Genomic DNA, 27,521 nt, shown 5'->3' with positions numbered 1-27,521 from the left:
CAATGTGTCTGCAGATATATTCACATGAGATTTTTTTGTTCGTTTGTTGGTCTTGGATCGTGACACATTCTCATAGTATCTGTGTGCGCCTTTGGCTGAAGAGATAGGGACGGTCTCTTTACCCATATATCATACATTTAGCAATTAAAAATCTACTTATCACTGCATAAGTTTTGCATCTTGCAAACAACCTGATGTTTTACCCTCCGTTTGACTTTCGCCATTTACGTTTTGTTCTCTGCGTGAGAGAGATTGATGATGATGATGTGTGCAGGAAGCCGGGAAACTCACTGCCATCTGCTCCTTATAGGGGACAAACACAAGCCAGCAGTTTGTGTGTGACGCTGAGTTAATTTCACGTCAGGGAGCAGACAAGAGGAAAGGACACTGAGCTCTCTGCCTCTCACAAGTGTAAAAATGAGAAATGTCCACAGGAGTGAAAAACTTCTTCTTGAAATGATTTTGCCTTCTCACACGCAGTGCTGTTAGAATCTATCAATATTCTGTTGTGTTGTGATAATAATAATAATAACAATAATAATGATAATAATAATAAAAACTCAATCAATTATCTACTCGCTCTAAATTGAAGGCCTGATTTTAAACTCTTTCGATTTTTGTCCTTGACTTAAGTGAAGCGGCTAAGCAACCTCCAGAAAACAGCAAATCCTTCTGAAGCTGAAACTTTTAGCAAGACCCTTTGTGATGTCACAAACAGCTTAATCCTTCAACTGTGTGTTTCTGCACAAACTTTGAAATGGTGTTAGCAGGATAAGTGCAGGACAGACTTTTCTAGTGAATTTACAGACTAGAACACAATATTAGAGAACATTTTTGAACTAAATTTGGTACAATATGGGCCCCTTAGAATCGTATCAAAGATCAGAAAACTGTGATGAAAAAAATATGTGAGATATGTCTCTCACTCATATCCCAGCACTTAACCCGATGTTTGTGTGTTAAGACACTAATGATTATAAACTTGACATTGCCAATAATTGACCATCACCACCAGTGTGTGTGTGTGTGTGTGTGTGTGTGTGTGTGTGTGTGTGTGTGTGTGTGTGGACTCTGGTCCCCATTAGCAGCTGTTGAACTCCACTGGTCATCCCTACCTTGTACTCCATTATCCCCTAGCACGCCGGCGCTGCAGGTGCCACATTAAGGTGATGTGTTTAATCATCAGTTCAGTCAAAGGACGGCCTCTCTTTACATGTCCACGGACACCCACCTCCTTCCCCCGGTGTCAGACTGCAGGGTCAGTGTGGAGTTCACTGTAAAAGGGACTTTCGTCAGGGACTGTGGTGTCTGTCTACCTGGGTCTTTGTGCGTCATGTGCTTTTATGAGAGAGAGTAGATACTGACTACCAGGCAGCAACAGGTCTTTGCGTATGTGCGTGCCTCTATGAGAACAGACTAGGAAAAAAACAGTTTTTGGGTGTCTGCTGCAAGCCTCAAGGATGTCCAACTCAACCACCAACTTCTACGACCTGCCTCAGTCCTTCAGCTTCTCTGATATCATCGTCATAGCAACCTACTTCCTTTTAAATCTTGCTGTTGGCATCTGGGTGAGAGGAGCGTGTATGCAGGAGTGTGTGAGAGTGCGTGCGTGTGTGTGGATGCTGATCTCTAATAGTTTTCCCTGTCAGTCATCATGCAGGGTGAGCAGGAACACTCTGAGCGGATACTTTTTGGCTGGACGGGACATGGCCTGGTGGCCGGTGAGTGCACGTGTGTATGTGTGTGTGTGTGTGTGAAGGGCAGCATGTGAGTTTCCTGTGTGGCTATCAATGTTAAAGATGTTTTCTCTTCACATGATTTGGGAGTACTACTAGTTTGGAAATACTAGGAATTCTAGCCGATTGCATGTTAGCGGTTTTGTTATATGTGTACACACACACACACACACACACACACACATACAATATTTATGGCCTTCAACTAACCATTATTTAACAATCAATTAATCAGTCAATTATTTTTTGATTAATCAATGAATCCGATAAAAAATCATTAACTTCTACTCTTTTATTCAAAAATGGAACTCACAGTGCAAATTCACAGTGCAGTGTAGAACATCTACAGATAAGTGCACAAACAGGTTGCCACTTGAATATCCCTCAGTACTTTAATGTTCAGTGTGGTTAGAGCTAATGTTGTGATTTGGAAAATAATAAACAATAAACTGTGCCAAAAAAAAAAAAAATGCTTACAGAAAAACTGCCAATGATTAGATGAGCTGATCTCAGTGGCTTCAGTCCAGAGTCCTTCAAGGAAGTTGTGTCTCAGAGGAGCTGCACTTTTCCAATAATCTGTCTCCTCATATTATTTAAAAAATAAGTCACAAATACGACTTGTTTTCACTTTGTCAGGATGTGTGATGATGTCCGTCCCCTTTTGTCTTTACTTTCCCTCTGTATGTTCCCATCACCTCTTCACCGGATCAGATTGGAGCGTCTCTCTTTGCCAGTTCAGAGGGCTCCGGGTTGTTTATCGGCCTGGCTGGAACAGGAGCGGCCGGAGGCATCGCCGTCGCCGGCTTCGAATGGAACGTGAGTGACGTTCATTCCTCTCAGTGGAGCGAAGCGTCTTCAGGCAGGTCCCTCCTTTAAGCAGGGCACATCATCACCTGGAGTGGAAGCAGATTATTACAGTGCACGTCCCGTCTGTCGTCTTGCATGTTGCCAACAAAGACAGAGGGTGTGTACGTACGGGCAGTCGTTCAAAGTTATTCTCCTCCAGGCTGCGTCATGAGGTTAATGTGGCTGTCTAGACTAGAACAGGTTTGAGTAGCTTTATTTCTTTTAGGGTTCATTATACTGTTGTTGTGGGCAGCTACAGCAGGGGGCAGCAGCAGGATTTTTTCTTTTGTTTTTGTTTTTTACTAATTAGGATGAATTACTTGGGGACAAGCACAATATAGGAGACTCAAATTGTTTTCCCCGAAAAGATTGACCTGTTGATGGAAGTGCGTCTGCCCCGAGGCGACAGCTGCGGACGATCTGGTCCAACCTCTCTGACCTCTTTCTCTCTCCCCCTGCTCACAGGCCACCTATGTGTTGCTGGCTCTGGCCTGGGTGTTTGTGCCCGTCTACATCTCCTCAGGGGTGGGTTGAGTTGCACTCTCACTCACTCACTCACACACGTTGACTCACTCACTCACTCACTCACTCACTCATTTAGTCACTCACACACATGCTCACTCACTCACTCACTCACTCACTCACTCACACACATGCTGACTGACTGACTCACTCACTCACTCACTCACTCACTCACATGCTGACTCACTCACTCACTCACTCACTCACATGTTGACTCACTCACTCACAAACATGCTCACTCATTTAATCACTCCTTCACTCACTCACTTGCTCACTCGCACTCTCACTCACTCACTCACTCACTCCTTCATTCACTCACTCACTCGCACTTTCACTCCCAGTCTCTCACACACAGAGCCAGTTGCACTCACACACACTCACGCCTGTCTGCTTGTTAAGGTTGGTTCAGCAGGTACACGTCGGTACCAGCAGACACCTTGAAAATTCCTCAGCAGGGTGTTGACACCATACACACGCACACAACTGTCATTTAATGACAGCCGACATAAATTATTTATTGGTGTGTAATTACAATTCAGCACAGTGCAGGGCTGTTTTAACTCTGTCCTGGGTTGCCTGGCTGGCTGCTGATTGGTGAGGTCACACGAGCTCCCGCTGAATTCACCCTGAGCTGCTGCTGTTGTGCTCACTCTGCCCATGTGACCCCATAAAATGTGTGCATGTCCAGATCGTGACGATGCCGGAATACCTGGGCCGGCGTTTCGGAGGGGAGAGGATCCGAACGTACCTGGCCGTCCTCTCGATGCTGCTGTCTGTCTTCACCAAGATATCAGTACGAGCCTCCCATTGACCACTGACCTTTGACCCTTCCATCCACTCTGTCAGCACTGACGACATGCATGGTGTGTTGTTCCCACCGCCAGACCGACCTCTACTCTGGAGCCCTGTTTATCCAGGTGTGTCTTGGGTGGAACCTGTACCTATCCACCGTCCTCATGCTGGTGGTCACGGCTCTCTACACTATCGCAGGTAACTTGATCGGAGACCCCGGGTATGTTTAGGAGTGGACTGTTCAGTATCAAAATGTACCACAGATTGAGAAATCACATGGGTGTGATGTAGTTGAGGCCTTAATGAAGACCAAGACACTACTAAGACACAAGGTACCGAGACCAAGACCAGACTAAGACCAGACCAAGACACACCATGATGAGACTAAGGCCCAAAATAAATCGACAGGACTCCACTTGCATAAATTGCAAAACAAAGGCGTCGTATTTAGGCTCAATAGTGCAGAATAAAATCAGTACAGCTCCTCAGAGTCCATTTAGCCGAATTTGATGACCTGACAAATTTGCTGACACGATTTGCTGAATCAACTCTTTTTTTTTTTTTTTTTGCAGACAGATTGTGCTCATGAGAAAGGTCACTCTAATCATGAAAAGTGCAGGTAGAAGTTGCACCAATAGGGAAAGAAATGCACATTGTCACATCATGTTTTTTGTTTTTTGATGAAATGCATCTGTAGATTTGAAGGAGGGCACATAAAAATAATGACGCTGTACCAGGCACCAGCTTCCCTGGTTTTTGAAATGCTTTGAAAACTAGAAAGCGGACAGTTTCAATTGTGGGAGGGTTGCCTGTTTCAAGGCACCCCCGTGTCACACTGTTTCAAGACCATTTTTATTTTTTGGCCCATTGTTCCTGCAGGGTGAGTTACTCGATACTCTACCTGTCTATTGTCTATTGCATCTTAGGGTTTGATGTTGTGTGCTGCCATTAACAGATTCCCCTCTCCTTTGCCTTGTAGGCGGTCTCGCTGCCGTCATCTACACTGACACTCTGCAGACGTTCGTCATGATCGTCGGAGCGATCATCCTCACCATCACTGGTTCGTTTACTTTGAATAAGCACACATAGTAAAAATGTGTTTACTTTTGAGGGTTGTGCGGTTGGCTACATGTCTTCCACGTCCACAGCTTTCAACAAGATCGGTGGCTTTGGCAACCTGGAGCACGTGTACAGCATGGCCGTGCCCAGCAAGATCATTCCCAACAGCACCTGCCACCTGCCCCGACAGGACGCAATGCACCTGTTCAGGGACGCCGTCACCGGAGACCTGCCCTGGCCCGGCATGACTCTGGGTCTCACTATACTGGCCACTTGGTACTGGTGCTCTGACCAGGTATGTTGACATAGACATCATCGCACGCACAGGACACTGTGGTAAGCAAACAGACTTATAATGCAAGTCCCCTAATGGCCACTAGCAGAACTAAATTTTTAATTGGCGTTCTCTAATGATATCAATTTTTTTTTTTGTTGGTTGTGTCAGTTATTAACTATCTTTTGTTGAAATCCGTTTGGATTTTGATAGCGTTAATTAAACAGAAGGCTACATGCTACAGAAGGAAGAGCTGGTCAAATCTGAACAGTGACCATCTGAAATGTTTTCTAAATTGCATTTGTTATATCATTGAATAATAATAATAGTACCTTGGCAGTATTTTGTCTTATTTTTACAACAAATGGTTACGATAAATAAAAACTAAGTCAGTGTTTAGGTCTTACCTCATAAAATACAATAATAAAAAAACACGAGTAACAATAAACAATAAGTAACAATACAACATTTATTTAACATTCCCTTTCATCCCACTTCAGTATTAAAAATTTACAAATCGTAAACCAGCTCACTACATGATGCACAGTGCATTAATGACGACACATTTAAAAGGCGATTGACAGTGGAGCCCCACCCTCGCACCATCAGTAACTACCTCAGTGGTATCAGTGGCATGAAACCTGACATGGTGGAGGGACATCAGATAACAAAGCAAAGACATCCATGGAGGCTACGTATGAAAGAATAGGTCTAAGACAAGAACAACAAAAGCAGTCGGGATGATTCCGATTTTTTTTTTTTTTAAAGATTGTTTACAACTATTCACGCCACCCGGCCAAGCGACTCCTATAATTTGGTGTCTCACTGTGCGTTAACAGTGATCGTAGAAATCTTAAAACAACCTCTGGATGAACAAAGACGGCGATCCCGATAAAACACCAAGTTTACATATCCCTGTATGCGAACAGGGATCAACTGATATGACTTTATCACAGCTTGTTTCCCCACACAATCTCAGTATCCCATTTCAAAGCATGCTACTGCGGCCTGTCCGATCAGAGACCTTCGAACGCCGTACAGTCGGTCCGATCATGTGAGTGATTCACAAACAGAACCTCTTAAAACATCATTAAATCAAACTGCCAACTCCTGTTGGCATAGTCGAACACCACAAATAAATATTTCCTGTGGCCTCCGGGGTTGGAAAACAGGAAATGACACACGGGCCGACCGTTGCACACCGAAGAGTCACTGAGTGTCTTTTCCGGAAGCGCGCGCCATTAATCACGTCTCACACGCGCCTGGCTTTACCTCGCAGGTTTGTGAGTCTGGGAGGCTTTCTTGTGCGACGTCGCTCCTCGTGCCCTCGAGTGTTTCAAAAGGTTGAGTTTGGGGAATTGAAGTCCGAGCAGCTGGCTGGAGGGCGACTGCTGCTGCGCAGCGGCTGGGTCCATTTTCCTGTAGCTGGGGCTGTGGCGACGGGGCGATCGACCAGACCGCGTCCCTCCCCGCAGCTGCGACGAATCGGCCTGCAGCATCTGACTCTGCCAGTAGCGGTGGCCTCCAATCACAGGGCCGGCTGCCCGGGAGGGCCGGTGGAAACTTCCTGGTTTGGCAACGACCACTTTAGGTCCTTTGACTCGTGGGTCAGGGCTGGAAGTCTGGAACAACTGAAATTATATATATAAAAAAAGAAAAAAGAAAACAAGCTAAATGAGCAGCATGATGGGATTTTAATGGGTGTTTTTTTTGCTATTGTTTTTTTTTATTGGTGATACAAATCTCCCTGTTTCACACAAAGTGCCTCAGGGGTTAACTCCCGGACATTTGTATGTTTGTCCTAAATGGCCAACAATTGTAAAAGAGTAACATTAGTTTTCTATGTTTTTGTGGAGGATTTAATTCACCCGAGGCTTTATAATAATACGATAATAAGCAACTAAGAGAACTTTAAAGACCTATGAATTTAAAGGTAAAACTGCAAGTAACTGAAAGCAAATTCAGATTATAGCCCCGCATTCACTCTTAGATGCCTTATTTTAAACATCGCGACTCATCCAAAAGTGGATTTTGTTTCCATCCTGCTGTCAGGATGTTTTTCTCTGGCATCTCACTTTGTTAAAAGCCCTGTTGCATCCTACATTAACGCATTTGGCGCTTCATATATTTGCGTAAAGGTAATTGTGCAGCGGTCGCTGTCTGCCAAGAACATGAGTCACGTCAAAGGAGCGTCGATCTTCGCTGCCTATCTGAAGATGCTGCCCTTCATCTTCATCATCCTCCCAGGCATGATCAGCCGGGCCCTCTATCCAGGTGCGTGAACACACACACACACACACGTGGGCGTGTGATTAGTTACTCAGGAAAAAATGGCACGACATGTTTGCTCGAAGCAGGCTGCAGCTTGCTTGCACTTTGTGGGAGAGGCACTCCCATCCAGGTAGGAGTTCTGTGTGTGTGTGTGTGTGTGTGTGTGTGTGTGTGTGTGTGTTGAGGGAGCATCTGTTTCTTTCCTGTAATCTCTCCTGTAATATTTGATTATTCAGTGTTGTTTTGGGGAACCGCACCAGTGCGACTCATTTAAAACTTGCAATGATATAAAAGGTCATGACAGATTTAATGTCATCGTCCACACGTCAGCAGTTTAAAGTGCAGCAACTCTGCACCGCATTCAAGCCCAGATGTGAAAATAAAATGCATTTCTCAAATACACATTAATGCAGGGGTCACCAACCATTTTGGCACTGAGAGCTACTTCATGGGTCCTGAGCCGTATGAAGGGCTACCAGTTTGCTAGATTCTCCTGCAATTACAAACTCTCTGAGTTATATATTATTATTAATGATACTCATCTATGGCAAGACACTTATCAAGCTCATGAGTTCTGAATAATTATCAAAAATGACTTAACAAGGTTGGATAAAATTGAATTTTAGACGCAGCTCAACGGGCTGTGCAATTTTTCGAACGGGTCTGCAGGCTGCTCATGAGGTCCTTGGGGGCTACCTGGTGCTCACGGGCACCACGTTGGTGACCCCTGCATTAATGTTTTCACTCTGCTTGTTTAAAGATTTTTATTTATAGATTCTAGTATCTCCAGCTGTAGTATTATCAGGCTCAAAGTCACAAAGCTTTAAAAGGATAAAAATTGAATTGTGTGCAATATGCCTTCTTATCAACGGATTCTACTGAAACTTTGATCTGCATACATAATTGGCGTTTAAAATTATGATCTCAGTCTAAGATTGAAAAAAAACCCAAATAATCCTTGTGTTTGACTTTAGCACAAAATAAATAAATGTTTCTTCAATTACATTGAGATTTTACTTCTCAAGCGTAAACCTTCATCGAGCCATCGAGTGACTGACGACACCCGAGGACCAGGAGTAGAAATGCAGATCCTCTCTCTGCCTGTGCTCACCTGTCCAATGTGCCTGCGAGGGGAGGGGTTTGCCTGCCGGCGGAGCTGCTGTGATTGGCGGATGAGTTCGCCGCTGTTTTCCGGCTCCCGCAGGTCCAGCATGCTCTGGGAGAGGCGGGCCATCATGTTGCCCCGGTCCCCCTGGCGGTGTCCGCGGCCCGACCCCGCGGTCACTCCGTTGGTCAGGGGGTCCCGCTGGTCTGGCTGGGGGCAGTCGTAGAAGGCGTCCTCCTCCGACGCCGTGGAGGTGCTGGACGGGTCGTCGACGGCCACCCGGTCGCAGATGACCTTGGTGCTGTCCTGGCTGCCCTCGTCGTTGCTGCCTGAGTCCTGGGCATCGAGCAGCGGTCTCATCCGGGCGCGGGTCGCCGTCAGCTGCTGCTCGTTCTCCTTCTCGCTCTCTGCAGAGTCCATTTTCATCAGGGTGACCAACCGTAGCTCACCCTGCTCCACGGGGGTGGAGTCTAAGACCAAGTGCAGCGTGCGGCGTTTGGGAACGGGAGGAGGCGCCGCCTCTGCCGCCTCTGCCGCCTCTGCTTGTGCCTGCGGAGTTTTCTCAGAAGGTTCCGCCGGCTGCTGGACAACAGTAGAGGTGGATGAAGGTGCTGTGGGTTGTGTATTCACTTCCCATTTGCCTTGCGCGTCCGTCCGCTGGGGGCTCACGCCGGAATCTGCCTGGTCCGCATTCTGATGGCTTTGCGTCAGTTGTTTGGGCTGTTTTTTGGTTGGACTCGTGGGAGAAGACAGGCCACTCCTCACATTCTCAGCAGGCTTTGCCGCAGCCTCTGCCTGGTTCCTACTTCGAGGCGGAGCAGAGTCCTCCGTCTTCTCTGGCACCAGCAGCGGCGAGCTGAAGCGTATGGCCTGGCTCACCTCGAAGCGCTCCGACCTCTGCAGGTGGACCTGGTGGGCTCGCTTTTCGTCCCTGATGTTGATAAAACCAATCACGTCGCTCGGCGGGTCCGGCTCTGGCCAGGTGGGCAGGTAAGGGATCAGGTACGCCTTCTCCATATTGACCAGTGCCGGGTGCATTGGCGGCTCCTCAATTATCTTGCGGGGCTCTTTCATTAGTTTGAGGCCGGTGGGAGTTTTGGAGTTCTTGTTGGTGGAATTCAGCTCAGAGGAAGTGACACTTTCTTGTGTGCCACTGACAACGAGGGCATATTTAGGATTGATGAGCTTCCTGGCAACAGTCGCTGACACTGGGACCGGAGCCGCCTGAGGGACTGGGTCAGGGATGGGTTCATCTGCCATGGGAACCTTGTTTAGAGACACACTCCTGGATATGAGATAAAGGTCCCGGAACTGAAAATCAAAGGTTTCTACTGCCTGTCCAGTGATAACGCTGATGAGGTTTCGGTCAAAGCGGGATGAGGCCCAGGTGAAGCTGGAAAAAGACACGGGGGCAAGAATTTATACAGCAGCAAACACAGATTTCGACGGACAAGGTGCTAGTTGACTTCGCCACTGGTGTCACATCATCAGTCATCGCCTTGGTGGTTCTAAGACACCGGTTATAAACTCAACAACAATCTGTGCTCTGAGGGCAACAGAGAGCCCTTTCAGCAATTATGCATTTTTTCTGTGAGGACTGGTTAGTGAGAGGGTTGTGATCTCAGTCTCATTTTTAACTTGTTACCTAAGACGCTAACCAAACACCATCTTGCTTTTGTATAATTACAGTTTAGGTACTGCAGATGGTTCTCAGCATAGCTTCTGCTGGGTTTTAAGACCAGCACTTTTGTCCGCTTGGGGTAATGGGCCAAGAGGTATAGAGGTTTGCAATTTAGGTCAGCTTTTTCTTGATATCGTTCAGGAAAGACTACACTGCAGTGGCTTCAAAATCAGCACTGAGATGGACAGTTGAATCGGTAAAGTACACACCAAGCAGGGCAACGTTAGAATTCATCTTGTGTTCCAACGATTCAACCATTATACCCTCTTTTCAGTCTGTCTGCTGTTTGGCAGCAGGAAACATGTGGCGTCAGACTCAGTCTCTTTATTATTGAAAGCAGTCGCCTGCCTCAACAGAAACTGGGCGAAACTGAGGCAAAACAAAGAGGAAGCGGGAGCGACAAAACCAAGACCGTCAGCTTGAAGACAAATAGAACCAATATACTCTGCGCTGACAAACAGAAATGCAGTGGGTGCATATCCAGAAGTGACTGGGCTCATGTGAGGACCCAGTATTTTAGACTCAGTTGCATCTAAGGGCAAGAAAGTGTGACACAAGCAATATAAATGATGATTTTTTTTTTCTCTCTTTTCCTAAATGATCTCACATCTTTCTAATCTCTGCTGTGATGGCAGGCTAAAACCACAAACCCCAGATAAATCCCTGTTGTGGGCTATCAGGGTACACCAAATATAGCTGCCTCCTTATCAGTGGAAACCCTCTCTATGTCAAAATAAATGTATTTTATTAATGAATGCATTCCTTACTTTTAGTGAGTGTAGCCATCACAACTAATAACCGCGCATGCATTTTTCAATCTCACAGCAACAGATGCCACATCACACAGTAATGCACTCGTTAACGTCTGGCCTACCTGTATGAACCAGAGATGGCTTTGTCTCCATCGACAAGGAGAAACTTCTGGCTCAGGGAGCCGCGCACTTTCTGCGCAGATCGCGTGAAGAATTCCACACCTCCACAGCAGCGCACACGCAGATTCTGCACACGTGCAAACACACACACGCACGCACAAGATTAATTATCTGTCAGAAGGGAAAGAAACAGACCACTTTCAGGTCAAGTAAATAAAGGATTTAATCTGCTGAGAGGAAAGTGAAGAAAGAGGGAGGAGTTTTGTTGTACGTCAACTCAGCCAATACATCTTTTCGTCCATTGACTCCGCAGGTCGTGGCATAGATTCCATCTACTGTATGTAGATGCATGCATACATGACACACCCTGCTGTGTTTCTCTTTGGCCATGTGATGTAGGTGTGTCTCCGGGCTGAGGCGCGTCACCTCATAAGTAAATGATCGGTGCGAAAACTCACACGCGCCGCCAAGCGCAGGAGTCAGAAGCGCTTGCAACAACAGAAAGGCTGCGGTGGGCTGTGGATGCGAAAAATGACTAAAGAAGGAAGAAACATCCCATAATTGGCGGCCGCAGCAACAAAGAGGGGAAATGTGTGTTTTTCAGACTGCCGATCAGCATGAAACATTTGCATATTTCCTGTTCCTGCCTAGACTGGTTTAACTGAAAGAGGCGAAGATTAGCAAAGTTTGGCTATGGCCAAAAAAAACAAAAAAAACCAAAACAAGCTGGCACATGCGTGCTACCGCAGCCAGCAGGCCAAGGCCTGTCCCAGCTAACACAATCATGTGACCTACCTTCACTCCTTTTATAGTCATGATCTTGTTATTGAAAAACCTGCCTTTAATGAAAACAGTTACAGGTTGGAACTGCGGCTTTATAAAAGAAACATTATCCTGTTATTGCATGCTTACCTATCAAGAGTAACGATCTTTCCCCCTAGCTCGTCCGCAAGCTTATCAAAACATCATCTGTACATCTGTGTGTGTGTGTGTGTGTGTGTGTGTGTGTGTGTGTGTGTGTGTGTGTGTGTGTGTGTGTGTGCATGAACACACATACCTTTAGGTGACCACGGTGCATATCAGCCCTTGCACACATGGAAAGAAAGCAGGGAACTGCAGCCATGTCAATTATGATGTAGACTGGAACTCTGCGCTTAAACCCAGCGTCCAGCAGGTCTCGAAAAATATCAACGTCTGTAAACACATCCATCACCACAGCAATCACCTGCACACAAACAGGGGAAACAGGCAATGCCGTTAGCGCTTCCTCAAGCACGATGGTGCACTTGATTAAAGTGGCCCCTATCAGCAATTGTGGATGTATTAAAGCCATAATAAAGCTGGATTGAAGACATGTTTCATTTTAAAATCTTGCATATCCATCTTGTGTATTCATAACGTAACTCTCGTTGAGTTTTGTTGAAAGCAGGAAGGAACGACTGCTAGCTGCCCCTAATTAAAGATAGATACCCAAAGATACCTCGGCCAACACTCACTGCTGCTAATGACTTAAGCATGGATGCCGCATTGATAGCAGTTTAATGAGAAAAGGGCTGCCACTTTCACACCCATAGAAATACAGTGTGTGAAAGTGAAAGTGAAAAGTGAAAGTTTTCCTGTGATATGTATATCTTCACTTTTAACCTGAATAGTTTTGTCAGGAAATCAAATTAACTCCCAGACCTAACAAGACTTGCAAGGAGGTGTTGATACCTGTCCAACTCACACAAAAGGAAGCCTCGAGCTTTTAAACTGGCAGAAAAAAAAATCTGAGTAATCCACTTAAAATGTGATTTTAAAAAACAAAACAAAAACAAGGTTCATCAAATCACCATCAAAGTGTTGCCTCCCCTGTACAAGTTCCTTCTATTGGCTAATTGTTTACCAGATGAACGTGTAAAATATTTACAGGGGATTTAGAAAAATCCCCTTTCTGAAGTCTTCCCCAGCTTCGCCAGGTCTAGTAACTTTGTAAAAGAAGTGGGATTGCTGCACTCATGGAGTGCTTTGCAGAATGGGAACTGACTGTGAAGTGGCAGTGCAGTGGGTGCTCAGGGTTTTAACAATACAACAGTCAAAGTGACAGTTGGCTCTTTGTGCAGCTGCTCTGTATTCACAGGAGGCACTTTCAACTTCTAAAACTGCAGTTAAATGAGGCAAAAGTGCTTTTAGGAGGTGTTTTAGGTCCGACTATTGGCTAGCTAGGATATAGCACATATGCTAAATTGAAATTGATATCAGTGTTTAATCTGACTTTATTACCATTTACACACGTGTTTTTAAGCAGGGCTCATAAAATGTCTGCCTCACGGAAAAACATTACTGAAAAGACTCCATTCCTTGCATATACTTAGTAGTTGTATCCCTGTGCATAGGTGCATTTCGACATGTCAGAGGTTATTTATGGTCTACAGGTGTGAAGTTATTTGAGTGACATTGCAGCTTTTCTTTTGGTGTCAAGATAAGGCTTTTTAAAAAACGGTCACAGTGCATGTGTCTTTGTGTCACATGTCAAACAAGAAGGAGGAGGAATGTGGCTGATACTATCCATAATTCCCCTGAGAAAATGGAACTACAAAAGACTGAAAGCAATTATTCCTCTTCTTTGATGGAGGAAAAGTTCAAAACTTGAGAGGCTAGAAGCTCTGACCAGCAACACCGGCCAATCATGTCCTGTTACCAGTTCAGTCACGCATCTCTCATCATCGTTTCAGCTTTATAGACAAAAGGACTATTATGCAGACGCTTGCTTTTAAAGTCATCTGCTGTAGTGTTTCAGAGAGAAACGAATTATACACTTTCTTGTATTCTCTCTGGTCATTGGGTAGTCTGAAGTCAGCACCCATAATATGTTAATAACCATGATGTGGAACATTCTGCAGCACTGGAACAAACACGCTCTGTACTTATAAGTGAAATAAGCAGTAACTCATTTTGTGCTTGCCATGAAAACTGAAAGACTTGATCTTAAAGAATTACAGATAGCCCAATGGCCTTTTAGTGTTCAGAAATAAACTATGGTGACACTGGAATGATTATCCTCAATTATTTGGCTTGTCACAACCCAAATAATTGTGACAAGCTTCTCAAATCAAGGCTCGTTTTCACTGTCCACAACATTGCGTGTCCAATCATGTGATTATATTCCACTCTGAGACATGTATGTTGTTGTTGTTGTTGTTGTTGTTTTTGGTTTTTTTTTTAAGTGCATACGTTATTAGCTTGGGTTTACGTTGCAGTTTCCAGTGGCTAAACATCGTTTTGTTCCCTCTAAACTGCATCAATGACTAGATCGTCATCATCATCATCATCAGTACCACCATCGTCTTGACATCCCCCTACCTTTTGCGCAGCTGCGATGCTTTTGCGCACCACCTCCTTGATGTGCGTGTGCCCCTCCACGGGCGGTTGGGTGTGCACGGTGACGCGCGTCACCCCTCTGTACGAGTAGGCCTCGGGCCAGCCCAGATCCAGCTCTGCCACCGAGGCCTCGGACCGGTCGGGCCAGTACTGCAACGACACCTCCCCATCCCCCAAGTCCTCGCCGGACCCCGGCGTGATGTTGCCCGGCCCGGGCGTCCCGGGGGTCCCGGGCCTTTGCGTGTGTTCGTGCCCCGGCCGGTAGGGCTCCGCTTTCTGCACGATCCTCTCCAGCTCCGTCTCCGACAGGAACTCCCGCAGTCCGCTCTTGAGGATGTAGTCCTTGAAGGCATCGGGACCGTGCGAGATGAGGGTCTCCACGGCGACCCGCTGCTCCTCGCTGTAGAAGAACTCCGGTTTGCTCTCACTGACGCGCCAGTTGACGTGGTGGTCGTCCAGACACTGGACCTGAGACAGCGCCATGTCCTCGATACAATGTCCCCACCAACCCAAAACCGGTGTTTACACGGTTAAAGACTTTGACCCAGTTTCCACTTGTTGGTCCCGTTGGGTCGAACCTCCTTTAAAAACACGGCTTCTCATTCAGGTCCACCAGGTGTTACTTAGTTCCGCGGAAGAAAATGTTTTTTAGGGAAACGTCAATCAACACGCAGCCACGCTCCTCTAAGTCGAAACTGCTCACAAGTGGGTCACACTAAAACACACTCCGTCGAGACCAGGTACACTTTTTTTTTTTTTTTTTTTAAGCCACACCTTTCGGCAGAGGAGGGGGGAGCGAACCAGCGGCTCCCGCGGGCAGCGGCAGTCCTGGACCGGGTTGACTCCCTCCCGCCGCGGGGCCCGCTCGGTCGGTAGACGTGGAAGGAAGGGCGAGCTAGCGTCCGTGCGTCTAACTCCGCCAGTGAGTCAACGCTAAGTGGAGCACGCGCTCGTAAAAGACAAAGAAAGCATTAGAGGTGTCGAAATTGTTTCGTGACTCAGACTGTATGCTGAGTTGACAACTCCCCCCAAAGTTTTCCCGTCTTCTTGTCGGAGGTCTGCCCGCAGCGGTTCACGGTCGCTCACGAAATGTCAACTATTTACTTCCCCCGAACATCGGAAAAGTCGTACATTTCACTAATGTGACGAGCCCCGGCCGTTAACTTTCACCGCCTGTCTTCACGCAATGCCCCCCATCCCCTTGGTTAGTTGCTGAAGACCTGCTCCTTGTTGTGAAGTCACCGCTCAGCCCGGACATTTGTGTCAGCGGCACACTGGAATTCGGTGGAGGAAACCGGGTTGGTTCTGAGAGGCGGAGTGTCCGGTAGTCCGGTTAGGAAACAGAGGCTTCAAACTCCACCCTCCTGACTGCACACTGGAGGGCAATCATCGTGTGTACAGCGCAATCACCCAGTCATTGTGACTGTTTCATCGGAAATTGTTTTTTTATTATCTCACCGGCATTCCATTGTGTTGTGTTTGACGTATGACCAACAAGTCACTTTCTCAGTAACTTGTCAACCAAGTATTTAAAGGCCCAGAACATAAAATGATCTATTGGCATGAAATTGAATTAAAAAAATAAAATAAAATAAAAATAGGTATGTGTCTTTAGATAAAGAAAAAACAAATCAAGCTGGTGTTTTTGTTCACGAATAACAAGCATTCATATTTGCATGAACATACAAAGGAGGTCCATGTGTGAGGAGGCAGTGTCTACACCGAAACAACACTTGTTTGCTGTCTAGAAAACAAGGAATGAGACCAACGTTTTATATATGTGAACTTGCCATTGTTACAAAACACATATAAAATGTAAAGGAGTAAATAATCTTTGCATTCAGCAATCCTGATAACTGTTCTTTGGGATTTTGATTCACGTGGTTAGTTATTCTGTTTTATATCATTTAGCTTGTTTTTAAAAATTCATTTTGTGCAGTTTTTTTTTTTTTTTTTTTAACCAAAGCTGTGTGACTCCTTCGCCATTTGAGCAGAAGTTGGAACGACAAAATGAATTCTGCATGAGTAGAATATGTTGTTTCGTCTCTACAGCCTCGGTGTGAGTGACCTGTGGCTGCCTCATGTTTCAGACTCTGTGGGATGCGTTGATCCAGAGGAGTGCGTTCGAGTGTGTGGCGCCGAAGTCGGGTGCTCCAACATTGCCTTTCCTAAACTGGTGATTGAACTCATGCCAAGCGGTGAGATTAAAGCTCCCTGGTCAGCATGTGCGCTTCACTTCTACGATTGCACCATACCTGCATCCACTTATCCGCCTTTGGATTGCAGGCCTGCGCGGGCTCATGATCGCCGTGATGATGGCTGCGCTCATGTCGTCACTGACTTCCATCTTCAACAGCAGTTCTACGCTCTTCACCATGGACATCTGGAAGAAACACCGCCCAAGGGCCTCAGAGAAAGAGCTCCTACTGGTGGGCAGGTACGTCGCTCTAAAAACCTGGGGGTCGGTTTCATGTTTAAAGATCGTAAAGCTATTATCAGTCAGTCTTCAATGGATGGAAGGAAGTTAAAGAGAAGCACTTTGTTTCAGGATTGTGACTGTCATCTTGGTGGTGGTGAGTGTGGTGTGGATCCCCATCTTGCAGTCAGCCAACAGCGGTCAGCTGTATGTTTACATCCAGTCAGTGACGAGTTACCTTGCTCCACCCGTCACTGCTGTCTTCACTCTGGCCGTGTTCTGGAAGAGGACCAATGAACAGGTAACACACAGGGAAATCCACCAAGTCCAAAAAATTATACATAGATTTATATATAGAACATGAGTTGTGGTGCTTTGGATGACATTTTGATTTATTTTGTGTAAACACCAGATAAAAGCGCCACCACTCAGTGTAAACAGCCCAATGGCCTGATTTTAAGTGTGTTTGATCAGCTGTTGAAAACCTCAATTTATGTAGTGTAGTGTTAAAAAAATAAGTAAAGTAGAATTGAAGTTGAGTCAGAGAAATGTTGACATTAAAATGTACAATAGGTCATTTATAATGGAACAAACACACAAATAATAGCATTCTCATTAACAGAGAAGCCTAGTAGCCCAAGCATGATGAAACCTAATCAGATTCTCTGAACAATAACTTCACAGTGTTCTAAGGTTTGCAAACTTTCCACGCTCCTCCTCTGAACTGCTGTACAGTTTTATTAGTCTCACATGGACGCCAGCTGCCAACATCCATCCGTCAGAGTGTGTGTGTGTGTGTGTGTGTGTGTGTGTGTGTGTGTGTGTGTGTGTGTACTGCCCAACTATTTAATACCATTCATTGTTCTTTATTGTCTTTCCAGGAATCAGAATAGCATTTTGATAATAAGAGATAATAATTTCACACTATCAACATGGAGAAGTGAGAGTGACAATGACAAGTGAATGATAAAAACTGACATTAATAAGAATGTCTATCAGTCCAGAGGCATGAACACATGTTTTGGCTCAGCTTTCAGTAAAGGCTGGCCTGCGGTGTTTTCACTGAAGTGTAGGGTGTGTCTGCTCTCCACGGACAAGCTGTTTAGCTGCTGAAAAGGACTTTTGAAAGTTTTTTGCCAATGCAGATTTTGAAATTAGCATTTCGAATTCGAAAACTTAAACTTAAAAACCTAATTTTTGTTTTGTTTACGGCTCTCTTTTTCAAAGCAGCTGCCACAGCTGTTGGACTAACCTTATTGATTGTCTTCCAGCAGGACCAGAGGTTTCAAATGTTAAAATCTCTGTTAAAGTCTTAACAAGTCGATGTCTTTGTTTGCCACACAATGAACTGTAAGGATATTCATCTAGTGCGGGTCAGGCGTGCTCGGTCAGGTAATGTTTGTTACTTTCAAAAATTCTTTAATGATAAAGGCTCAGCTGCATCCATGTTTAGTCCTTATTCTCAGATGCAAGAGGAGTGGCAAGCACACAAACATAAACGAAGACGGCAGTAAAACATTGTACCTGCTTGACCAGGATGTAAGTTCCGCCTGGTGACCAGCATGAGGAGGAGATGCCAGGCTGTTGAGGCTCTTGTTTCTTAAAGGAATAAATTGCTAAATTGCCAATATGTTTTGTTTCTTCAAATTTCAATCATCCAATCCACCAAACAAGAGACAATGGCAGAATAAGCAGTTTGACTCGACAGAGAAGAGTTGTCACATTTTTCATGGGCGTATCTCAGATACTTAGCTCTGCTGCTCACCCACAAATGCATGATCCTTACAAGTGTGGCAACATTTAAAAGGAGAATAAACAGGCTTTCCAACGATATAACATTTATTTCCTAGAAGCATTGTTACAACAAAGAAATAATCTACCAAACACAAATTTCCAAATGTTTTGATCAGTATTATTAATAGTAATATATAACTAAAGGCTAACTGAAAAAATGTGTTATTTGAGGAGTGTAGCAAACTGGTAGCCCTTCATATGACTCAGTAGCCGTGAAGTAATTCCCAGATTCAAAAAGGTTCTTGGCCCCTGATATCAACTCTATTAACTATTGCTTTGTTTCAGGGGCTGAGCTCCAGAATTCAAAATCTTGAAGAAACTTAGCAAAAAAAAACACAGCATTAAAGAGCAACAAAGACATAATCACAAACCGCTTTTATCCTATACGTCGCACTCGCACACGAGGTGCAGGGCCAACACTGTCGACCGAAAATAAGAGGTGCGGGTGTTGACTTTGTCTGCAGGGAGATGATATTTTCTAGGTGTGCTAAGCTGAACCGCACAGATCACATTCTTCGCTGAAGGGTGAACAGAGAGGGAGACGAACAGTTATTTGTGTCACGGCACGTGAGTGTGCTTATGTCTTCGCGTTCGCACACAGACGTGGTTGAAAAGGGAGAGTTTTACGAGTGGAACACGCCCATGTGTGACCTGCAGCACCTGCAGGAAATGTTCAAACACCTATTAAATCAGGGGAGTCGTTCAACGTGACCTGCTTTTGTGTGTGTGTGTGTGTGTGTGTGTGTGTGTGTGTGTGTGTGTGTGTGTGTGTGTGTTGCTTTCAGGGGGCCTTCTGGGGTCTGATGGTGGGCCTGGTGGTGGGCGTGTGCCGCATGGTGCTGGAGTTTGCCTTCCCGCCCCTCAGGTGTGGCGTGATGGACTCGGCTCCGGCCGTGCTGCGCAGCGTCCACTACCTCCACTTTGCCATCCTGCTCTGCGGCCTCACGTTAGTCGTGGTTGCCGTGGTTTCGCTGCTGACACCGCCGCCCACCCATGACCAGGTGCGCACACTCACACTGCGACGTATAGGTTGTTATATGGCTATGAGATTGGAGTTTTCGGGTGGCCGGACCCAAATGAACTCGGCTCTCAAAGAGTATGATGACCTAGATCAGTGCTTTTCAACGTTTTTTGAGCCAAAACACATTTTCTACATTTCCATAGCACACCACCAAGCAAAAATATTATAAAATGACACTTTTTCAGCATAATAATGACAATATAGTCTATTTATACTCACTCAGTGTGAAACTTGGGCCTGTTTAGATGTACACAAAGCTGATATCCTGGGGGAAATTGAAGGAGGAAAACAGGCTCACATTCCTTTTAAAGCACACTCACTCACTCACACACTGGAATGCATTTTTTTTTTTTTTTTTAAACCAATGAAGAGAAGTTGGATAATTTTTCGCAGCAGACCTGACATCTCGTGGCACACTGCTGTGCAGTGGTGGCACAGTGGTTGAAAAGCACTGACCTAGATTAACCTACACAGGCATAAAACAAAATATCAGACTCAATATTTGATATTTGAAGAGTCCCTGGAGGTGGTGACGCATTTCTTGGCTCTCTGAGATGAATGTGCGAGCGCAGATCGTAATTAAGGGAGTTCACCTGAAGAGGGGGGCCTGATCTGCAAGCTGCGTACTGGCTCCACTTTCATAGGAGCAGTCACCAGCTTCAGCTGTACGCCGGTGTCGCACGCACAACAAGTCGGGGGGACTCAAGGGATTTAGGTGAATTGTATTGCATGCGGACTGAAATCCATGTTGGCTGGGGATCTTTCTCACGGCTTGCCTGGAAGCATCAGGATTTTCTTATAAAACATTATAATAAAAATGTTGTGCATTTCCAGTGCTTATGCAAGGCCAAACAATCTGCTTGCTTTGTATTTATGTTTCAGCTACGCTGATTTATTCCCAAACCGTTGCTGTTTTTCTCGGACCTGTTCATGGACACTCTCATTTGTCCATTTGTAAACATGAGAGTAACAAATTGAATAATAAGCTTGATCATAACTTCTTCATCTGTTCTCCCAGTTGTTGAACCTGACCTGGTGGACGCTGTCTGAAGAGCCGCAAAGAGAAATCCCTTTGCAGAAAGTCTCCTCCATCAGCCACCGTAGCTCCCAGGGTGAGAGTGTGAATATTAATGCTGGGAACAAAACCAGACATCATGTGATTTACAGTCAGGCTGCTGCCATTTTTTTATTGCAATGAGTAACTTCCTGACTCATCCTCCTCCCTCTGTGTCTCTTTGCAGACTCTGAGCCACAGCGGATGACGTGTGGTCGGGGAACTGGATTGTGCATGTCAACAGTGCGACGACCTGAAGGGATTCCAGCCCCCAGAGTGCCCAACATTCGGGAGGACGTGTTCTGGTCTCGATTCTGCTGCGTCAACGCGATCCTGCTCGTCAGTGTTAACATTTTCCTCTATGCATATTTTGCCTGAGTGGTGACTCCGACGTCCGTGCTGCTGCTGAATTTCCCCAAAAGTCTTAAAATGGCAGGATTTGTAGTATTTCAAATGTAAATGTTAATATAACATTAAAATGTTGCGTTTTTAGTGTAGACCGTATTAACTAGTAATTACGGAACAGGTCAGCAACCCATTGGTATTATGGGGGACAAAGAGTGAGAATTTAATCTGCATCTGGAACCGCTCGCATTTTCAATTATCCACAGTGTTAGATAATCACAGGATACACATGGCAGAGCTTTTTGAAAAATCAATTTAAATAATTGAAGCAAGATGTGTTATAAAAGTCAAATCTCCTCTCATAATGTTTTACAATCCTGCAGTCAGCTCAGTCTTTGTCCAGAGATTAAAGTCCTTTTTTCATTAGACCTTGTTAGACAGTATTGTGAAAGAGGTGCCTTCAGGTTTTGATATTTATATTTTTAATATTGGTATTATGTCCTGGATTCCACCTCCGTAATTTGTTTGTGCAGTGTAAAATGTGACAATGGTGAATTTTATGCTTTCTAAAATCAGTATGGATCTAGTATAAGTCAGAAATGTGAATGAGAAGAATAATTTCATGATAATAATGAATGTGTTAAAATGTGCATGGGATAAAGAGTAACTATAGAAAATATATTGATGTGGGTAAAGTGGTATGTGTCTCTCATAGTTTATTTTGTTCAATTCAGTATGATAATTATATAGTTATGTGTTACGACGGGTCCTGTGGTGTTATGTGGTTTCGATTGTTATATTGCTTGTAGTACATTTTATCATTATCTTGAAAAGAAATGTGACAGATTACTGCATCAGTACTAACACACCAAAACATTTGTTTTGATAGTTAATTGCTGAAAATTATTAAAATTATTCAAGAATTATAGATAAAGTCAGATGCATCAAAAGTTTTTTTCTTGCGATATCTCAAATAAAGTTTATTAAATGTATTTAATACAATTAATAAAAGTCATTTAACACTGACAAGTAGTTCTGATTGGATAGAATAACTTTATTTGGAGCGTGAGTGAACATTTAAGAGGAGTTTGGGGGTGCGGAAAACATAACAAAACAACAACAAAACAAAACAGACAGGCCTTCAGAGCCATTCAAACGAACACATTCTCAGTACAGACGGAGGAGTGAAACAGTCAGCTGGTCCTTGCAGGACTGCAAGAACACTCTTATTACAAGTCACGATTTAGGTTTATTTAAATCAAATTTCTGGCTTTGATTCTGCCGTGGAGCAACAGAAAAGAGTGAGAAACGGCATCAGATCATCAGTATAGCTGCTTGAGCATTCAGATATCATAATTAGTGAATAAAAGTTTAAATACTGAAAGGGGTGGGGGTGAAATCACGTCCCAACAGCAAAATCAGCATTACACTTCTCCTCAACGTTTCCCCGAACATCAGCGCTGTTTGACGACTGGTCACAATCAGTGGATGACAGAGGTGTGGAACACGATATCCTGAGAGGCAGAGACGGAGACGCGGCTTCGCCGTCCCCATCAGTGGTAGAGCGGCTGCACGTACTCCGGCGGGAAGATCCCCACTCGGCCTCGGCAGCGCCCCCTCCAGCACAATGAGCTAGAGCAGTCCAGCAGGTCGATGATGTCGCCGCGGCGGAAGTGGAGGTGGGACTTCTGCGCAGGCACGTAGTCGCAGAGGGCGTGAGCCAGGCGGGCCCTCTGCAAGGTGGGAGAGAAGGAGACAAGGGTGTTAAGAGGGGGTGTCACACAGAGCAGAGCAGAGCAGAGCAAAGTGCCGGACTGTAAGAGAGGTTTGCGCCTTACCCCGACCACGGCTTCAAACAGACGGGAGGACGTCCGGTTGTGGGAGCGGTGGTGGGCCGAGGGGAGGGACTCCTGGGAGCAGCTTCTGTAAGGGTTGGGGTACGGGTTACATGCGGGCGGGCGCGGCCGGCGAGGGGACGGCGGAGGGTCTCTGAGGCGGATCACCTTCTCCACGGCGATGCTGTGGCTTCGGTAGTAGTCCACCAGCCGGTTGAGCGAGCAGAAGGACTCGTCCCAGATGCTGTACTGCCCGCCACCCTCCAGCACCCGGAAGTGCTCCACCCTGTCGCCATAGCTGCAATGCAAGGAAGCGAGAGTGGAGTTGGGGCCGGGCAAAACGTTGTACGATGAAATGGTATTGTAGCGTGCTACGTGTTCCGACCCACGGTGTCATACTTTAATCAGGCATTGACGGGGTTTCTAGCACGGAAAGAGGGTCGTGAGGTCAATTCCGCAGGACGCAGGATATTTCAGAGTCTGGTTTACATTGGCAGCTTCCCTCCAGCTCCTCCAACCTCAAAGGTTTAACTGGCAGCCTTGAATTGTTTGTAAGGTTCCAACATTAGTGCGGATGGGTGTTTGTCTCCCTGTGTTGACCCCGCGTTGAACAGGCCGCTCGTCCAGGATGTGACCCCGCCTTCGCCCTGAGACAACTGGGATAGATGCCACCTCCTCCACACACCCATCCACCCACCCTGAATCCAGGATCAGCGTGGACACAAAAATGGATGAAAGGATTAGTGTGGTGGTGTACGTTTGGTTTGAGCGTGATGAAAAGTCATGTTTTTACAGTTAGCAAAGTAAATGAAGAAGAAGTGGTGACTAAACACCTGTCATCACCCTCAGAAGTGTCAAATGTCAACCTTTATTGAAGCACCACACAACAGGAGTGTTGCAAGACTGGAATAGGATTTGGGACAGAATTTTTTTATGTGTCAGGACACGTGCAGATGTTTGTGGGGGAGATCCGACCGCACTTCTCAGCTTGTTCGGGTGTGTCTCCAAACTTTTTTGCATTGTTTGTTTTTTTTCATTAACTTGCACAATGTTCCTGTTTGATGTTTAATTGATCAGGTTGTCCCTCCCAAACACACCTTTCATAATGACCTAACTGGTGAACTGTGAAGGCTACGCAACATCTGATGAAGCTGCGAAAAAAGGAAATGAGAAGCTTCTGGTTGTTGGTGTTCTATGTTGTGGGAACAAAGGCAATGCAAACGCAACATGATCCTGAGGATGACCGAATCTTCCTCGTTACAAGGTTTATCATGCTAGTTTCCTCCCGCAATCTCGAGACTTGCATTTAGGTTAATTAGAGACCTAATTTCATCTGTCTGTCCTATATTTAAAAAAAGAAAGTAAACTGCTTCCTGGAGGACATAAAAACACAACAACGAATACAGTGACAGCAACAACTACTTTTTGTGGTCTTTCCAACATTCTACTGATGCCATTTGTGCTCTGCAAACTTATTGTTTATTTTATTTATCTTTTTGGGGTTCCTGTTCTTATAACAAAAATGACTCCTCCATCTCACTGCAATCAGCACATGTACAGTAGTGAGAAATTCAATGCTACAACCTCAACTTTCCACATATATCTCATCTTGAAAACAAGATTTGAGTTTGTTATCAGCCTAAATCTGGGTCAAGCAGTAAATATTTTTGTTTTGCTGAGACGCTGACCTGAATTGTAAATCGAGAGGTCAGGACGAGTTCTCCTGTTCCATAAAACTCCCTTCTGATTTTTACGGGATGCTGTTTGATGAAGCAAAGCTGTGCCAAACGTTTAATGTGTCTTCTTTGATGAGTCACTTAACCTCGTTCTGAACGTTACATACTCTTCCGGCACTCTGTCGCCCTCCGATGGTCGACCTGAGCTCTGCACCTCATGCTTGAGCAATTCGCACAAACCACTCAGCTCTCAGGGTCCCTGCAGGCACACAGATGTCGGTGCCTTAATCATCTCAGCTATACGTGCTCAGTGTGTGCAGCACGTTCACGCCTGCGTCATGTGTCAATTGCATAACGTACCTGCGTTTAATTAGAGAGCAACGTTATGTAACGGCATTGATTATTGAACACGTTTAATTCACCCTCAATGATTAAATGTGTCCCTTGACAATTTGGCGACACGGATTACAACTCTGCCACACACACACACACACACACACACACACACACACACACACACACGCGCACACACACACACACACACACACACACATTATCACAGTCTGTTGCACTCTGAGCACAATCGGTTCGTGCAGAACATATTTAAATAGACCCATCAGCATAGTAAGGCCGATCTCTGTTGACCTAATGAACCCTGACTCAATCGATCTTTATTGCTTCATTGATCAAACCGGCCGTAAACACCAAGGGGGTGATCCTGCCTACATGTTCCATGCAACAGTCATTGCTGAAGTGTAAACTGAAGAGCACCGAGTTGAGCTTTGGAGCTGACGCCGCAGGCTTCCCACACTGAGACAAAACAAGCAGTTCAATGTGAAATCACACAACAGGGCATCCCTCTACTGTGTGGGTCTATACACCAGAGGACCATAAGTTAGTTTGATGTTCAGCCATCGGCTTGTTTTTTTCTGGTTTGTTTGTGTTTTAATGGCCGTGTGTGTGTGTGTGTGTGTGTGTGTGTGTGTGTGTGTGTGTGTGTGTGTGTGTGTTGTGTTGACTGACCTGACAGAGACAGAGAATTCTCCTGGTGCAGATTCACTCTCCCTCACAAGAAACACTCCGGCTTCCTGCCCACGCAGACGCTTCTCAGCTTCATGCCGGGAAACCTCTCCAGCATACCACCTACACACACACAAGTACACACGTATACACGCACACACACACACACACACACACACACACACACACACACACACACACACACACACACACACACACACAACCATGTCTAATACGCTCTGGAGTGATGTATTTTAAAATAGGTCTGTTATCATATTGGCCTGATATGAATAAACACAGCCTGTTTATAATCACTGTAGAGCAGTGGTTCCCAACATGGGAAACGCAGCCTTGGAACGAGCTTCTTTCGTAATTGAGACACCCAATAGTTTGGACACTTGTAACCTCCCAAAATATTTCAAATGACTGACAGAAAAAAACTGTCCTATCTGTTGTTGTTAGGAAACTGAGCAACCCATTCAAAAGTCAAAATGTTGAATGGGAGTAAACAAAGTCGAATAAACAAATGAAACCCCAATTTTAACTAAATAATAATGGTGATGACAATGATATGAATAAAAGTATAACATTTCTTACGGATAAGGAAGTAGGGAGACGTAGTTCTCTGGCACGTAGCCTCGCTTTCCCTGAATCTCTGCTGTGAGCCAACAAGAGTCGTCGTCCATTTCTGTCACCTGAGAAAAACAAAACACACAATGACCTGTGTCACTTTTTCCAACATGCAGTTGAAACCACCACCATCACTGCGTGCATTCCGAACACTCACCTTGATCACGTCCCCTCTCTGGAAGCTGATCTCGTCCGCCTCGGAGGCTGTGAAGGAGAAGAGAGCCACGGCCTCCATGCTGACCACCGGAGGAAGGAAACTTCTACCTCATGAATGAAGACGAGCGAGTGCAGCTGTGTGATTGGAGCGCGGCGGGGTGAAGGCACTCCATCACAGGATGACATAATCAGCACGCTGAGTGCATGGAGGCGGTCGCTGGCATCCTGCTCATTAGTTAATGAGGAGAGTTTTCTGAGCGCGTGTGTGTCCCCGTTCTACCATGTGACTGCAGCGAGGAGCGAGCGCACACGTGGAGCCGCCGACTGATGTCTGCTCACTCAGAGCTTTGATGGAGCCTGTCCGCAAGGGAAATCAGCGCAGGGAGGAAGGGATGGATAGATGGAGGAGTAAAAATAAACCAGAAAAGAAAGCGGCTGAAGATGTTGAGTCTTTCAATCTCATTAGGGGTTATAAGCGGATGTTTTTGAGCTTAATGTTCATCATCACTTCTGTCGTACGTAAAAATCAAGAATTAGAGATTTGGAGGAGTTTTGGAGGGAAAGCTCACAAGTTCAGACTTCAGAAGTTAGCCAAGTAGGACACTCACATTGAAAAGTAAGTCATGGAGACGTGGGCAGACACACACAGGACCATTCACAAACATTAGAACAATATATACAATTTAAAAAGTCCATTTTCTATACCCACACTCCTGCACTCAAGGTTGCAGGGGTCTTCTGGAGGCTAGTAGACCTAGTAACAAAGGCAGGGTGACACCATGGACAAGTCACCAGTTCACCACAGGGTCACATAGAGAGACAACCACAGTCACACACACACACACACACTCACACAGAGCAATTCACCCAATTCACCTCACATGTGTGTTTTTGTACTGAAGGAGGAAGCCGGAGAACCCGAAGAGAACCCGAAGAGAACCCAAACAAACGAACAGCGCTAACCACTGCACCACCGTGTCGTCCCATTAAAAAAGTCTTTACAATAAAATAAAGAGACTCAGTTAGAAAAACTAAAACACTTTTTGGTCTTAGAAA

The 27,521-nt window shown here is 45.4% G+C and overlaps 3 protein-coding genes across 4 annotated transcripts; 1 reads left to right on the top strand and 2 right to left on the bottom strand.

Moving 5' to 3' along the window:
• Positions 1–1,205: 1,205 nt before the first annotated feature.
• On the top strand, positions 1,206–21,911 carry slc5a10 (solute carrier family 5 member 10). Its single transcript, XM_076033491.1, has 15 exons — positions 1,206–1,568; positions 1,650–1,721; positions 2,448–2,552; positions 3,048–3,107; positions 3,793–3,897; positions 3,989–4,094; positions 4,876–4,956; positions 5,045–5,250; positions 7,368–7,503; positions 16,609–16,716; positions 16,805–16,955; positions 17,067–17,235; positions 19,514–19,729; positions 20,768–20,867; positions 20,991–21,911. The coding sequence occupies exons 1-15, from the start codon at positions 1,461–1,463 to the stop codon at positions 21,179–21,181; spliced, it is 1,914 nt and encodes a 637-aa protein (XP_075889606.1). The 5' UTR covers positions 1,206–1,460; the 3' UTR covers positions 21,182–21,911.
• Positions 6,095–15,902, bottom strand: fam83gb (family with sequence similarity 83 member Gb). Of its 2 annotated transcripts, XM_076033479.1 has the most exons (6): positions 14,501–15,902; positions 12,216–12,383; positions 11,161–11,285; positions 8,612–9,998; positions 7,925–7,993; positions 6,722–6,860 (listed from the first exon to the last, which is right to left on the bottom strand). In XM_076033479.1, exons 1-5 carry the CDS (start codon positions 14,999–15,001, stop codon positions 7,973–7,975), a joined length of 2,202 nt encoding a protein of 733 aa, XP_075889594.1. In that variant the 5' UTR covers positions 15,002–15,902; the 3' UTR covers positions 6,722–6,860; positions 7,925–7,972. The 2 variants fall into 2 exon arrangements, with proteins under 2 accessions (XP_075889584.1, XP_075889594.1); XM_076033469.1 differs by lacking the exon at positions 7,925–7,993 and having other exon boundaries at positions 6,095–6,860; positions 14,501–15,898.
• A 276-nt stretch (positions 21,912–22,187) lies between the features above and the next one.
• On the bottom strand, positions 22,188–27,333 carry LOC142893161 (GRB2-related adapter protein-like). The gene is made up of 5 exons (XM_076033456.1): positions 26,467–27,333; positions 26,277–26,374; positions 25,683–25,802; positions 22,987–23,281; positions 22,188–22,881 (listed from the first exon to the last, which is right to left on the bottom strand). Exons 1-5 carry the CDS (start codon positions 26,542–26,544, stop codon positions 22,702–22,704), a joined length of 771 nt encoding a protein of 256 aa, XP_075889571.1. The 5' UTR covers positions 26,545–27,333; the 3' UTR covers positions 22,188–22,701.
• Positions 27,334–27,521: the final 188 nt, after the last annotated feature.

This window comes from Nelusetta ayraudi, unplaced genomic scaffold (genome assembly GCF_046127955.1).
Source record: "Nelusetta ayraudi isolate G7.1 ecotype Tasmania unplaced genomic scaffold, CSIRO-AGI_Nayr_v1 ptg000004l, whole genome shotgun sequence".
In the NCBI taxonomy this organism is placed as follows: domain Eukaryota; kingdom Metazoa; phylum Chordata; class Actinopteri; order Tetraodontiformes; family Monacanthidae; genus Nelusetta; species Nelusetta ayraudi.
Note: the sequence above shows the minus strand (reverse complement) of the source record. Positions and strands in the feature narration are given on the sequence as shown.